General features: G+C 38.8%; 5 protein-coding genes across 7 annotated transcripts; 3 read left to right on the forward strand and 2 right to left on the reverse strand.

Moving 5' to 3' along the window:
• Positions 1-25: 25 nt before the first annotated feature.
• On the forward strand, positions 26-3,955 carry usp30 (ubiquitin specific peptidase 30). 2 transcript variants are annotated; one of them, XM_072432685.1, is made up of 13 exons: positions 26-180; positions 598-707; positions 795-962; positions 1,243-1,346; positions 1,427-1,525; positions 2,101-2,146; positions 2,225-2,319; positions 2,387-2,446; positions 2,522-2,608; positions 2,680-2,751; positions 2,825-3,050; positions 3,126-3,234; positions 3,327-3,954. In XM_072432685.1, the coding sequence occupies exons 1-13, from the start codon at positions 110-112 to the stop codon at positions 3,577-3,579; spliced, it is 1,500 nt and encodes a 499-aa protein (XP_072288786.1). In that variant the 5' UTR covers positions 26-109; the 3' UTR covers positions 3,580-3,954. The 2 variants fall into 2 exon arrangements, with proteins under 2 accessions (XP_072288786.1, XP_072288787.1); XM_072432686.1 differs by lacking the exon at positions 26-180 and adding an exon at positions 240-427 and having other exon boundaries at positions 3,327-3,955.
• Positions 3,956-4,240: 285 nt separating this feature from the next.
• On the reverse strand, positions 4,241-6,849 carry alkbh2 (alkB homolog 2, alpha-ketoglutarate dependent dioxygenase). Its single transcript, XM_072432689.1, has 5 exons — positions 6,708-6,849; positions 5,568-5,636; positions 5,168-5,411; positions 4,898-5,096; positions 4,241-4,838 (listed from the first exon to the last, which is right to left on the reverse strand). Exons 2-5 carry the CDS (start codon positions 5,580-5,582, stop codon positions 4,529-4,531), a joined length of 768 nt encoding a protein of 255 aa, XP_072288790.1. The 5' UTR covers positions 5,583-5,636; positions 6,708-6,849; the 3' UTR covers positions 4,241-4,528.
• unga (uracil DNA glycosylase a) lies at positions 6,051-8,595 on the forward strand. Of its 2 annotated transcripts, XM_072432688.1 has the most exons (7): positions 6,051-6,195; positions 6,522-6,716; positions 6,774-6,875; positions 7,505-7,602; positions 7,678-7,766; positions 8,117-8,295; positions 8,364-8,594. In XM_072432688.1, the coding sequence occupies exons 1-7, from the start codon at positions 6,097-6,099 to the stop codon at positions 8,502-8,504; spliced, it is 903 nt and encodes a 300-aa protein (XP_072288789.1). In that variant the 5' UTR covers positions 6,051-6,096; the 3' UTR covers positions 8,505-8,594. The 2 variants fall into 2 exon arrangements, with proteins under 2 accessions (XP_072288789.1, XP_072288788.1); XM_072432687.1 differs by lacking the exon at positions 6,051-6,195 and having other exon boundaries at positions 6,399-6,716; positions 8,364-8,595.
• A 588-nt stretch (positions 8,596-9,183) lies between these two features.
• pxmp2 (peroxisomal membrane protein 2) lies at positions 9,184-11,455 on the forward strand. The gene is made up of 5 exons (XM_072432560.1): positions 9,184-9,358; positions 9,630-9,749; positions 10,316-10,478; positions 11,135-11,254; positions 11,327-11,455. Exons 1-5 carry the CDS (start codon positions 9,249-9,251, stop codon positions 11,393-11,395), a joined length of 582 nt encoding a protein of 193 aa, XP_072288661.1. The 5' UTR covers positions 9,184-9,248; the 3' UTR covers positions 11,396-11,455.
• A 327-nt stretch (positions 11,456-11,782) lies between these two features.
• On the reverse strand, positions 11,783-12,440 carry LOC140346470 (polyubiquitin-like). Its single transcript, XM_072432556.1, has one exon. The coding sequence runs from the start codon at positions 12,405-12,407 to the stop codon at positions 11,940-11,942; it is 468 nt and encodes a 155-aa protein (XP_072288657.1). The 5' UTR covers positions 12,408-12,440; the 3' UTR covers positions 11,783-11,939.
• Positions 12,441-12,442: the final 2 nt, after the last annotated feature.

Here is a 12,442-nt window from a genome sequence, read left to right on the forward strand (position 1 = left end):
TATTGGGTGGTGTTTTATGTCGTTTTATTTACAAATATTTAGTGGTCCGTTACTCAAATGTTCCGCCTGGAAAAACGTCACTGTAAAAGAGTTCCGCTTTGAAAGTAGGATGTCGTGGTGTAGACCCAAGAGCACAGATAAGCTTATTGTCCAGTTTCTTGGCACTGGATACTTAGTCAGGTAAATTCTGTCCTTGGCATACACAGTTAAAAGCTGATTGGAAGTACTTGGGTTTAAGGGTCACGAGGCCGATGTGCTCTTCAGTCTGTTCACTCAAACAACCGCGTAGTCTCCGTTTTGCGTTAAACTTTAAACACCCTATGCTTAATGATTTGTGTTTGTTACCAATTTTAGTATACTTGCTACACACTTGTTTTGATTTGATATGAGGCTAGCGATATATTTTAAAGAATGGTCGAGTGTGCAAGTAAGTTTGTCCAATCCGCTAACAATGGCTCCTCTGCTAGCATGTGTGTGTTATGAATCTATTGACCTCTTTGGTTTGTGAAAGGTGGTAGCAGCTGTTAAGTAATCGATACAACGACTAAAACCTACATCTGAGGACTCATTTCAGACAACACTTTGATTTGTTTTCAGAAACAACATGATCAAACATTGGGGCGTTATCGGGGGGATTGCTGCTGCAATTGCAGCTGGAGTTTATGTGCTGTGGGGTCCAATAACTCTGAAAAAGACGCGAAAGAGAGGTAAGCTAAACATTTTAAACGCACTATATTCGAGTACTTGTCGATTTAGACGCATTTCAATGGCTTGTCCCTTTTCGTTCATCTTAGGAATGGTTCCAGGTCTCTTGAATTTAGGAAACGCATGCTTTTTGAATTCTTTACTTCAAGGTTTAGCAGCATGTCCCTCCTTTGTCATATGGCTTGAGAAGTTTTCCCAGTCAACGTTGACATCCAGGGAAACACGGCTTTCCAAAACTCTTCTTAAACTTCTCAAAGGTACTTCATTATATTAAAGGTGCACTCTGTAACTTTTCTGGTCCTCTGCCACCGGCTTAACTCGATGGAGATCTTATTACTTATGCCTCTGAGGTCACTGGGTCGCCTTTCCAGAAGCAATGGGCTGTTCCACATCTCCAGACCTTGAGTGAGGCTCGGTCATGCAGCTACTGTAAGCGGTGCTTGCATCTCTACATATTTGACCAGAAAAGTTACATAGAGCACCTCTAAAGTGTTGTTATTTAAGTCAATTTTTACCAGTGTTGTATATGCACTGCAGCTCTGTCCAGTGATGAGCCCAGCGAGGAAGACATTCTTGATGCTGGATGCCTCCTGGATGTACTTAGATTGTATCGTTGGCACATCAGTTCATGTGAAGAGCAGGTGACCCAATGTGTATATATTGTGTGTGAATATTTATATAAGTGTAACTTCAAAGACTTCTTCTCTTCTTGTGTTTTTAGGATGCACATGAACTTTTTCATGTTCTTACATCATCTCTGGAGGAGGAGCAGGATTGTGAACCTAAAGTTACACACTTGTTTGATATGCAGTCTCTTGAGGTAAGAGGTTGGCGTTTTAGACAACATGCTTTTCTTTTGTTGTTTCTCTTGACAACAAATGTACCTGTGTTTCTCCACCTTGTTTGTTTTTATTGTTGTTTCTATTCCAAGGTTCCCAAAGTTTGGAGCGCCACACACCTTGATCCAAAGATCCCACAGAGGATGTTTTAGATTTATATTGACTGTAGGCTTAAAACTGATTTTAAGATCAAAGCCCAACAATTGGCTAAATGACTGTAGATGTTTGTACCACAGTGGCTTTTTGAGGACAATAGTGGGTTGATTTGAAGATATGCAAAATTGCATTTTTTTTAATGCAGCAAAAAGGGATGTAAAACAACTTGTATAAACAAGAGTGTCTAGTGATATTTCTGCACTTTGGTGGATAATTTTATAGTTATTTCACAATCGGCTGTTACTTAAACCTCAAGAAACACATGAAAATACATGTTTTACATTTGTTTTAGATTGACATAATATCGTCTGAATATTGTTATACTAAAGTGTAAATATAGAGAAATATATTTTGTCAGTATGAGTGAAATTAAGACTTAATCATATATATTTTGTTTTAGTCTTTACCTCAAGAGGAAGAAAACAATATGGCATGTAGAAGTCGAGGTAAAAGGCTATTTAAAATTTATACTAACAGTAAAGAACAAATACTACTAGTAAAAATGTTTATTTTCCTTCCCACAGCTCCATTACATTCAATACCCAGTTCCTGGAAATATCACCATCCTTTTCATGGACGTTTAACAAGCAACATGTCATGCAAGCGATGTGAACACCAAGTATGTTTGAGTGAAAGTCTTACTTGTTTGTTTGTTGCTCTTCGTAATGCGTGTTGCTTTTTTTAAGAGCCCTGTGCGTTATGACTCATTTGACAGCCTTTCCCTGTCTATACCTTTACCTCAGTGGGTAAGTGTCTATAACTACAGTTTATATCCATATGGGGCATGGGTGAGTTGTAAATTGAGTGTTTTTTATCCTTAGGGCCGGCCAGTTTCTTTAGATCAGTGTCTTCAACACTTCATATCCTCAGAAACCATCAAAGAGGTGGAATGTGAAAACTGCACAAAGGTGCCATCTTGTATTGTCAGTATTATTTGTTGGTATGGCTCAAAACACATCACTAACTTCTATTTTTACAGATTCAACAAGGAACATTAGATGTTCTACATAGTCAAAGAACAACATGTGTCAAACAGCTTAAGCTAGGAAAGGTGAGTAATATTAAAACATGCATACTTTAGTTCATTAGTTCATGCATATTTCGATTTTCTTATTTTTTCCCAGTTGCCCCAGTGCCTCTGTATCCATTTACAAAGACTTACATGGTCAAGTGAAGGCAGTCCTATCAAGAGGCAGGAGCATGTCCAGTTTTCTGAGTACTTATGTATGGACCGCTATAAGCATAGTACATCAACGCAGAGGGCCCTGCTGAGCAAATGTTCTCCACAACGTTTGAAAACCTCTAGTTTAGAAGAGGATTTGACGGTTAAACCCACGGCCAACGGCACTGGTATGTACAGTATGCCTGTAAGATTATGTACATGGTATTTTAGTAAGTTTTTTTTGTTTTTGTTTCTTGTTTTAGAAAAAGAGCATCATAACAACAATAAACCCTTTTCAAATGGGAGCTGTTCTTCTTTGTTTCACTATTCTGCTGGTGTGAGACCGCAACTTAACCTTACATGTGATCTAGGGTAAAATATTGCATTTTTGTGTAATTTTTACTTTTTAAATCTTTGCTTTTACCTTTATGAAAATCTATTCATCATGTATCATTTTTGTTCAGTTCTGCAGAGTATTTATTCCAGCTCACGGCTGTGTTGGTTCACCATGGAGACATGCATTCAGGACATTTCATCACTTATCGCCGCAGCCCGGCCTCAGCGCGCCCTTCCTCACCCTTCAGCTCTCAGTGGCTCTGGATTTCTGATGACTCTGTACGCAAAGCAAGTCTACATGAGGTTCTGTCTTCAAATGCGTACATGCTTTTCTATGAAAGAGTACAAAGACTGAACTTGGGATTGCGTTCTAAGGAGTAAACTTCTACTGGCAAACCCTTTTAACCTTTATGGTCTTGGCATGTCATCAGTTTTACTTTGAATTGGTGAATTATGATTGTAAAACCAGGATGAAAGCCATTGTTGAGACCAGACTTGCACCTTATGAACACTAGTACTTTTTACAAATGGACATCTACTCCAAAGATTATGTACAATGCAGGAACATTTTAACATACCAGTAATTGTTGGTGTCTCACATGAGTGGTAATATTCTGGTTTGGTAATATAGAGCTTTCAGATTTTATACTTATTTTGTTGTAGAGACATTTCAACCCTGATATTTAGGTGGCAAAAATGTAGTAGTGTAGTTTGTATCCTATGATGCAAATAATTTAATACCTAAAGGAACTATATGTACCGGTAGCCTGTGTTCTTAGGGTTAGGTAACCCTGACAGTTAAACAAAGAAACTACAATCTTAGCCTTAGATTAAGGCATGTTTAGGCATAAGGACACGTATCAACTCTGTATGGACAGGCCATGCCTCATGTGAAGGCAGCGCTGAGGTTTAGGTAGTGACCATTCAGATCAGAGTGGACTTTTAGGTCTAAACCAACTGGATTTCAGCTTTGAAACTGGCGACCCTTAAAAATCAACATGACTTATGTAATTTAAGAATAAATCAATGAGTAAAAGCTGTATTTTATTTGTCACAACTGAGGACACAAAGTCATGTAATTTAAAATCCAAAACTTACATATGGTTCCTTTTTAAAATGAAGTACTTTGCAAGTTAAACAGGATATGGTTGACTTATGTTTTTATATAAAGTATCAAGCCAATGCCACATTCAATGTAAATTGTTCCTGTCAAATTACTGTGTTAATTGAAGTGCAGCAGTGTATTGTTTGAGAATAAAGGATGACATAAACAAGATGAATTCATGCTATAGATCGGTATCAATTGGCCAATATTGATAAATTAGGCGTTTCACTTTTTACCACTCATCACAATCCGTCTGAATGTCAGATTAATGCGTGGCATGGTCACTTTCTTGCGAATGGGTAAACTGTGATACCAAAATGTGTTTGTTGGCGGGTTCATGAGGAGTAAGCTGCCGTGAGAAAGCTCCAACTTCACTGGTTCAATGTTTCGGTGGCTGTGTTTTCCTCTCGAGTCTCTGTGCCTGAAAATGAAGTCCCGTGCAGCTCCCAAAGACACAGAGGCAATTGGACAGAGCGGATCCAACTCTTTCTCATCATCCCTGTGCTCACCCATGTGGTCCAACCCATCTTTATACCTGCTTGACAGAAAACGTCATTTAAAAATAATTGGACAGTTTTGATTTGCCTGACTCACCTGTTGACCAAGACAAAGTTGAAAGTTTGTCCTGTCGTTTTAGTGACCGTTTCCCTGATGTGTTCCAAAGTTGGGGTCCATGGACAGGCAAAACGTTTAACCCCGGAGTAAGTGTAGGCAAGGCCAGCATTTCCATAAGTCGCCTGCTTTCTTGGAATGTTGTACACTTTTCCAAATACTTGAACTTGTGCTTCTTCCCCTAACAAAGGGATGCAATGTAATAGTAATAGTTTATTATACAGGCATTTTTGATCATTGACATTAATTTACCTGTTGCATACACAACTTCCTGCTCCAGCTTTCTGAAGAGAATGTCCGCCTCTTCTTTAGGGAATAAAAGAGCGTAGTCACAGTCAAGGGCCTCGGATTCTACTTTTCGCCATGGAACAGGATTGGCAAATTCAGCCAAATCTGTCTCTTCAGTATCAGCACCCTCTTCCTTTTCATCCTTTTCTACTTTGAGTTTCTTTGTTGAATTGTTATTGATAGGTCCTTTTGTTTTCTTCACGCTATCCTATAAAGAAAATAACACTTTATTGGCAGTGGTCCATGCAAAAACATGGTATAGAGTTACTTCAGAGTTAAAAGTATTTTACACAGATTTTAAGGAGTCAAATGCAGTGATAAAGAACTGCTGAATTTCAGTCAAAAGAAGCAATTGATAACTTACATTTCCTAGATTCATGTAGGCTGTATTTCTGAAGTCAAAACCGTCAGGGAAGATGTCATCACAAACGTGCTTAAAAACATGAGGAAACTTTGTACTTGGTTGTGTTCTCAAATGTCATTAAGTACAAGTAAAATATCCACTGTAAAATGTACTCAAATAAAAGTACATATACCTAAAACTATATATACAGTACTTTTACCTTTGTACTTTCAACCGCTCTTTATTGGATACTATTTAATGAGATTGTTTATTTTGTTCTTGTATGTAGGTTATATTTCAAAAACATGATTCGAACATGGCAGGACTAAAACCATCATATGTTTGCTTGGTTCTGACCACCATTTGGGAAATACAGAATTATTATCATCATCTTGAGTCTGTTGTTGACAGACTGCACTTGAACGCGACTCAGGTCATTAGCATATTCCAGCTTCCGTTCTGTCGCTTCTCTGGCGCGAAATCTTCCACGTCGTTTAGTCCTTTGAGATTTTCATGTAAATTAATATTTTAGCGAAGTGGTTTTGACAAAATGATTGGACAGAAGACCATAAACTCATTTTTCTCACCCGTGTGTAAGAAAAGAACTTCTAAAGACCTGAATGAAAATGCAGAGGACGCAAAAGAAGCGGTGGGTTTAGTTTATGTTCTGACAGACCGCTGCACATTTAAAAACGGATCCTTCTCGTGAGCCATTGATTGTAAACTTACCTTTTTAAAAACGCATAGTGCAAGTACTTTGTTGAATTAGAGTTGGTACTTGTTTTTTTAGGCGACAAACATGCAGCCCCGTGTGTAAAACTGGCCGAGCTGCGTTCACAAGCGTTCACCGTTTTCAATAACCAGGACATGTTTGTTGCATACAGGCGATGTTTTCTTAAGAGCGTTTCGATTGTCCCTGTGCCTCTTTCACTCACTCCTTCTTCTACTCGATACACCTCAAAAACAATGCCAAAGAAGCGCAAATGTGACGCGGTGGAGCCTGAACCAGGGCCGTCAGGGGCTGCTCTTTCCCCGGAACAGCTGGAAAGGATCGCCCGCAACAAGAAAGTGGCGCAGGAGAAACTGTGCTCCGGCCTCACGCCCCCAGACATGGGAGAGAGCTGGGGAACAGCCCTGTCCGCAGAGTTTGGAAAGCCTTACTTCAAACAGGTGAGTGTCCGCAGTGTGATCCACAGTCTGAGGTGAAACTGACGTCCCTTGTTTCAGCTCATGAAGTTTGTGTCTGAGGAGCGGGAACGTCACACCGTGACGGTGTACCCCACTGCAGAGGAAGTGTTCACGTGGACACAGACGTGTGACATTCAACATGTAAGTTACTCCTGTTTCTTTTTAAAGCATGGAAAAACTCTTTTTTTTATGGGGGGGTCAGTTCGCTCTCTCAACATAAACTTTCACCTGTAAACAACAAAATTGTCAAATTGGTCAAAGATGTTTTATTATTTCCGTGCATCAATTGGGCTCCTTTAGATTTATATGAAGACTACAACTTTAAAGACTGTTCCCTCAAAATGCATTAGAAACACACATATACACTAAACTTCTAATAGACCAAACGGCAGGATTTGTTGATAACTAATGTGTAGTGTTTTCACTACAGGAAATTTGGCAAAAACTGAATTTGTAAGCACAATTTCAGTAAGGGCTACTAAAATTATAATACGATCATTTATATGTCTGAAATATGTGCAGTTTTGCCCATTGACTATTTTTACTCACAGAATGGCTTAAATACTGTATATGAAAACCGTATATGATGGAAAAACATGTTTCCTTACATTTATGCAAGTGAACAACACTATATTTTTTTTCTTATTCAGTTGCAGTGTCTCGTCTAAACTGAACTGTCACACAAGAAATGTGTTCAGTCTTCTGCAATTTTTCACTTTATGCTTGGCTAGTGTCATAATATTAGATGTTGTTTGGTGTAATTATTCCAGGTGAAAGTGGTGATTCTTGGCCAAGACCCTTACCACAGCCCAAACCAAGCTCACGGGTTGTGCTTCAGTGTGAAGAAGCCAGTGAAACCTCCTCCAAGGTTTACAATTCTACAAAATGTCTCTCTTTAATTGTCTTGATCCAGTGATGTGATGGGTCTCATTGTATCTTCCAGTCTGGAGAACATGTTCAAAGAACTAGCATCTGATATTGATGGTTTTAAACACCCTGGACATGGAGATCTGACTGAATGGGCCAAACAAGGTAGTTTTTGTCAATAGATTTTCTTCCGTATGTGTCCAGAGGTCAATAGTACTCAGTGACATTTACTTGAGTAACTTTTTCAAGAAATTATACTTCTTGGATTATTTTTCTGACTCTACACTTTTACTCTTACTTGAGAATTATTTCCTCTTCCAATTGTAAGTCTAATGAAAGCTTTATATTGACAAATATGTGAACATTTGTGATTCTTGCACCGCTCTCATTTTTTGTGTCTCTTCTATAAAAATACCAGCTTTTGTGCATTATTTAGTGGTTTATCCTTTCAATGTTGAAGTGACTTTACTCTTGGCTCCAGTGTGCTTGTATGACCCTCTTGTTTGTAATCTTAGGAGTCCTGTTGCTCAATGCGGTGCTGACTGTCCAAGCGCACAAGGCCAACTCTCACAAAGACAAAGGCTGGGAGACCTTCACAGATGCAGTGGTGCAGTGGCTCAGCAAGAATCTGACTGGCGTCGTCTTCATGTTGTGGGGATCGTACGCGCACAAAAAGGGAGCTGCTATTAACCAGGTAGATGAAGAATATGGATAAACATGAATACTATTTACCGCATATTGTTTGAATGTAATGTTTTGTAGAAACGGCACCATGTCCTCAAGGCTGTACACCCGTCCCCTCTGTCGGCACACAGAGGATTCTTTGGCTGCAAACATTTTTCAAAAGCCAATGAGTTCTTGGGGAATTCTGGAAAGTCGCCTATTGACTGGAAGGCACTTTAAACACTATATAATGGTTTTATTAACTACTAACTAACACCCTGCATAAGCTTTGTTCACATGTTCATCATGTTTTATATTTACGTACGCATTATTTTGAATTTTATTCAAGTCAAAACTCAAAACTACTAATTTTCTGGGCTGTTCATCTTTGTAAAATCTGTTTTTGTTTGTATCATTCATTAAAGCTTTTATTTTTTGGACCTAAAGAGTTTGTACACTTTCTTTCATCTAATTTCAACTGGCTTTGAACCCAAATGGTGTTTATTATTTGTAATGAATTGGTGTTTTGACCGGGAACCCCAAAATAACCATGAAACACACTTGGGACCCCCACAGCTAAATTAGATAGCTGTCTGTAATAATTTCAACTTCAAACCATTTAAAAGTATGTTTTATTGTGTCAACTATCCTCTGTTTTTCAATTACCGGTAAAGAAAAATAAATTAAATACAGTAATTGGGGGGTAATTTAAGTTTACACATTCTTTTGTAGCAATATTCATAAAGAACACAACATAAGCTCACTAACTCGCTCTTCTCTGTTATGTGTGTTGATAAATGCATTGTCCAAAACACGTCATCGGTCTGAAAATGTCTCTTTAAGACGATGAATACTGGGCGTGGCTTCTTCGCGCGACGCCAAACAGGAAGTGTTGTGCAGCACGAGCTCCACCATGGGTTTGGTTTTGGGGTTTGGGCAGTGAAAGTGTAGCATAGCAGCAGCAGCAGCAGCAGCTTGTGCACAATGCCAGTTCAAAGTGTGCTCGTGCGGGATGCATCCGTCCATTTCAGTCTTCTCCAGCAGTACCTCACGCTCCTCAAGAAATACCCCATACTCACAAAGTCTGTAACGAGGTAGGCGTGTGGTCCCTCCTTCAACAAACATCAACAACGCCTTTATTCCATGTTTTATGTATTTATTTCAAGTGATGATACACTAACACAATCAGCTTACCAATAATATCCAGTTCCAAGTGTTGATTGTTTGCAACGTCACACAGCTGAACTCTCCTGTCCAGTCTTTGTCCAATCAGAAGCTGCCTGTGATCCCTCCCCTTATTAATCGCCCCTTTTAGTTTGCAATTGTGTATTTTTCTGCTTTTTATCTTGTGATATTTTTATACAGTGGCATCCTCTCGGCACTGGCAAATCTTTTATCTCAGATTTTGGAGGCAAGAAAAAAGGCCAGACATGATGCAGCCACAGAGATTGACAGCGCTGGAGCGGCTCGTTATGCCATCTTTGGGTGAGACGCTGCATTGCACAACTATCGATTAACGTTCATGTCAACATTAAGGTAGATTTTGTTTGCCCCTTTGGAAACCACTGCCCTATTTGACCCAACCAGGTGCCCTTGGGCCCCTCTCTAAATCATACCAGGAGATGGTGGATTATATTATGTATCCCAAATTCCCATAAGATTTCAATTTTTACTGCTTATAGTTTATAATATCTACTTTTATTAATCCAATACAAAAATCTGGTGGCGCCGTTTAAGGGAAAATACTTGGACACAAAAAATAAGGGTAACAAAGATAAAAATAAAAGCATAACTAGTTGGATTGTTTCAAAAAAGGCAATACAAATAAGTACATGTATGTACACAAAAAAAAATATGATAAATGTTTTTGTTTATTCACTATATTTACCGGCTATGGCCCTCAATTGGCCCTCAGGTTTGTCTGTTTGTCTGTCCCGACTTGTGGAAATCCCCTCAGACACAGCGAGAACATGGAAACTGGCACACAAAACCGGCTGCAACCAGGCGGCTCATGCCCTGCCCATTCTCATATCTGATATTGTCGTCACCAGGTTGCTCTTCACTGGACCTTTGAGCCATTACTTTTATCAGCTGATGGAGGTCTGGATGCCCACCACTGACCGCTACTGCCTTGTCAAGCGCCTGCTCTTGGACAGACTGTTCTTTGCTCCTGCCTTTCTTCTCCTCTTCTACTTTGTTATGACTGTCCTGGAGGTATATAACAGTGAATCATAACAGTCATTGTATACAGTATACCGGTATATTTTATTTCATTAAATTGTTGGGTAGTAAAGTGTAATTGAATAACTGACATGTTGTTGTTATACTTGTATATCTTTTTTACATTTTCTGTTAGGGCTGCAACGATTAATCGACTAATTGTGACGAGTAGACTAAAATAAATGATCTTATTTGGATTTATATGATCTGGACTCTACAGACACTAAAACACATATGAAAATACGTTTTATAACAAGGCCAGTGGCTTAACATGTCAATAAAGAATAAACTATTTCATTTATTTGTAAATAAATGAAATTATTATCCAAAAAACTTCAGTCACCACATTTTAACTTTTAATTTGTTGTTGATGTATTGAAAAATAATTTTTACTTTCCGACTAATTGAATTGGAAAAAATATCTCAAACAACTAATAATAATAATAATAATAATAATAATAATAATAATAATAATGCTAATTGTTGATGACGAGTAACAATTTACATTCCAAAAAAACGAATTGTCTTTAAACGTCTCTTGCTCTCGGAGACTATGATTACCTCATATCAAATTAGTTGATTATTGTGTTGATAGATTAAGTATTTTGCTTGTTGCATCACAAATTGGACTTGTGTGTGATTTGTTCTAGGCTAAAGGCTGGAGTGACTTCGAGAGAAAAATGAAAAGTAGTTACTGGACTGCCTTAAAAATGAACTGGAAAGTCTGGACTCCCTTCCAGTTTGTCAACGTCAACTTTGTGCCAGTGCAGGTGACACATTATGTCCCATCATCCTTGTGAATAGTTGCATTTTCAGATAACAGCTGTTCTCTTTGGTTTCAGTTCAGAGTGTTGTTTGCCAACGTCATTGCCTTCTTTTGGTACGCCTACCTCGCATCAGTCAGGAAATGAAGACGTCACTCTTCAGGACAGAATGATTGGCACCACTACAGGGGGAGAGAGGGTAAATCGTCGGAGTCGGGTTTCGAACTCTCGACACTGCGGTGACTTGTCCACTCGACCACCGCCAACTACTCTTACTTTTTCTAATTTTAATAAATTAAAAACAAAATAAACCTGAACTGTTTTGCTTCCATAACAATTAATAACTTAAGAAATATACAAAATAATATATTTCACTACCATTTTTTTTTTTAAAGTTTGTTTTTGTGTTGCTGCATAATATATAAAATTTACAATATGCAATATGTCAAACGTGCCTTGTTTAACTATGTGATAACAGGATTAGGGCACAGCCAATGAGCCTTTAAATATAGAGTAAAGACAAAGAAAGGTATGTTTTATAACATAAATAAACTTTATTTACTTAAATAGAACAAAGATTGATTTTTAACATTCTTAGCAATATTGATTATGAACATGTGAACTATTGTATTAATGGTCAATCAGGAGAAAGGTTAAATAACATAACTCTAAACTACTTGTGGAACTGTCCTTAACCTCCTCGCAGGCGCAGAGTCAGGTAAATGGTGCTGAGAGCAGTGACGCCGTAGTCTGACAGTTTTCCGTTCATCATCTCTCTGCTCTGGTGGATGAGCCTCTGCTGGTCCACAGGAACCCGCTCCCTGGAGTAAACTTTACTTTTGAAGTTCTGCACGGTCTCGCCTGGGTCGATGTCATAGGTGCTGGTCAGGCCCTTCTCGTTCTTCAGAAACACCTGGATGGTTGTTGGTTCGACCACCAGAAGGAACACATTTGAGCCAGACTCTAATCCATAGTAGCTCAGTTTCTTGGAGTTGTCATCGAGGATTTTGACCTGCCCGTTGCTAATAGTGAGCTTCTGGCACTGTGGGGGCACATTCCGATGCTTCTGAATGAGGAGCTTCAGGGATGCCACAGTGTCCTCTGGGTTTACGGTCAGAGTCACAGAATCCCCATTCAGCATTTTGATCGTGATCTCCATCTGGACGGGCCGAAAGACAAAAGACGTTTTAATAG

Source organism: Eucyclogobius newberryi, unplaced genomic scaffold (genome assembly GCF_026437365.1).
Source record: "Eucyclogobius newberryi isolate DKJ021-1_F unplaced genomic scaffold, fEucNew1.0.hap1 SCAF_6, whole genome shotgun sequence".
Classification (NCBI taxonomy): domain Eukaryota; kingdom Metazoa; phylum Chordata; class Actinopteri; order Gobiiformes; family Gobiidae; genus Eucyclogobius; species Eucyclogobius newberryi.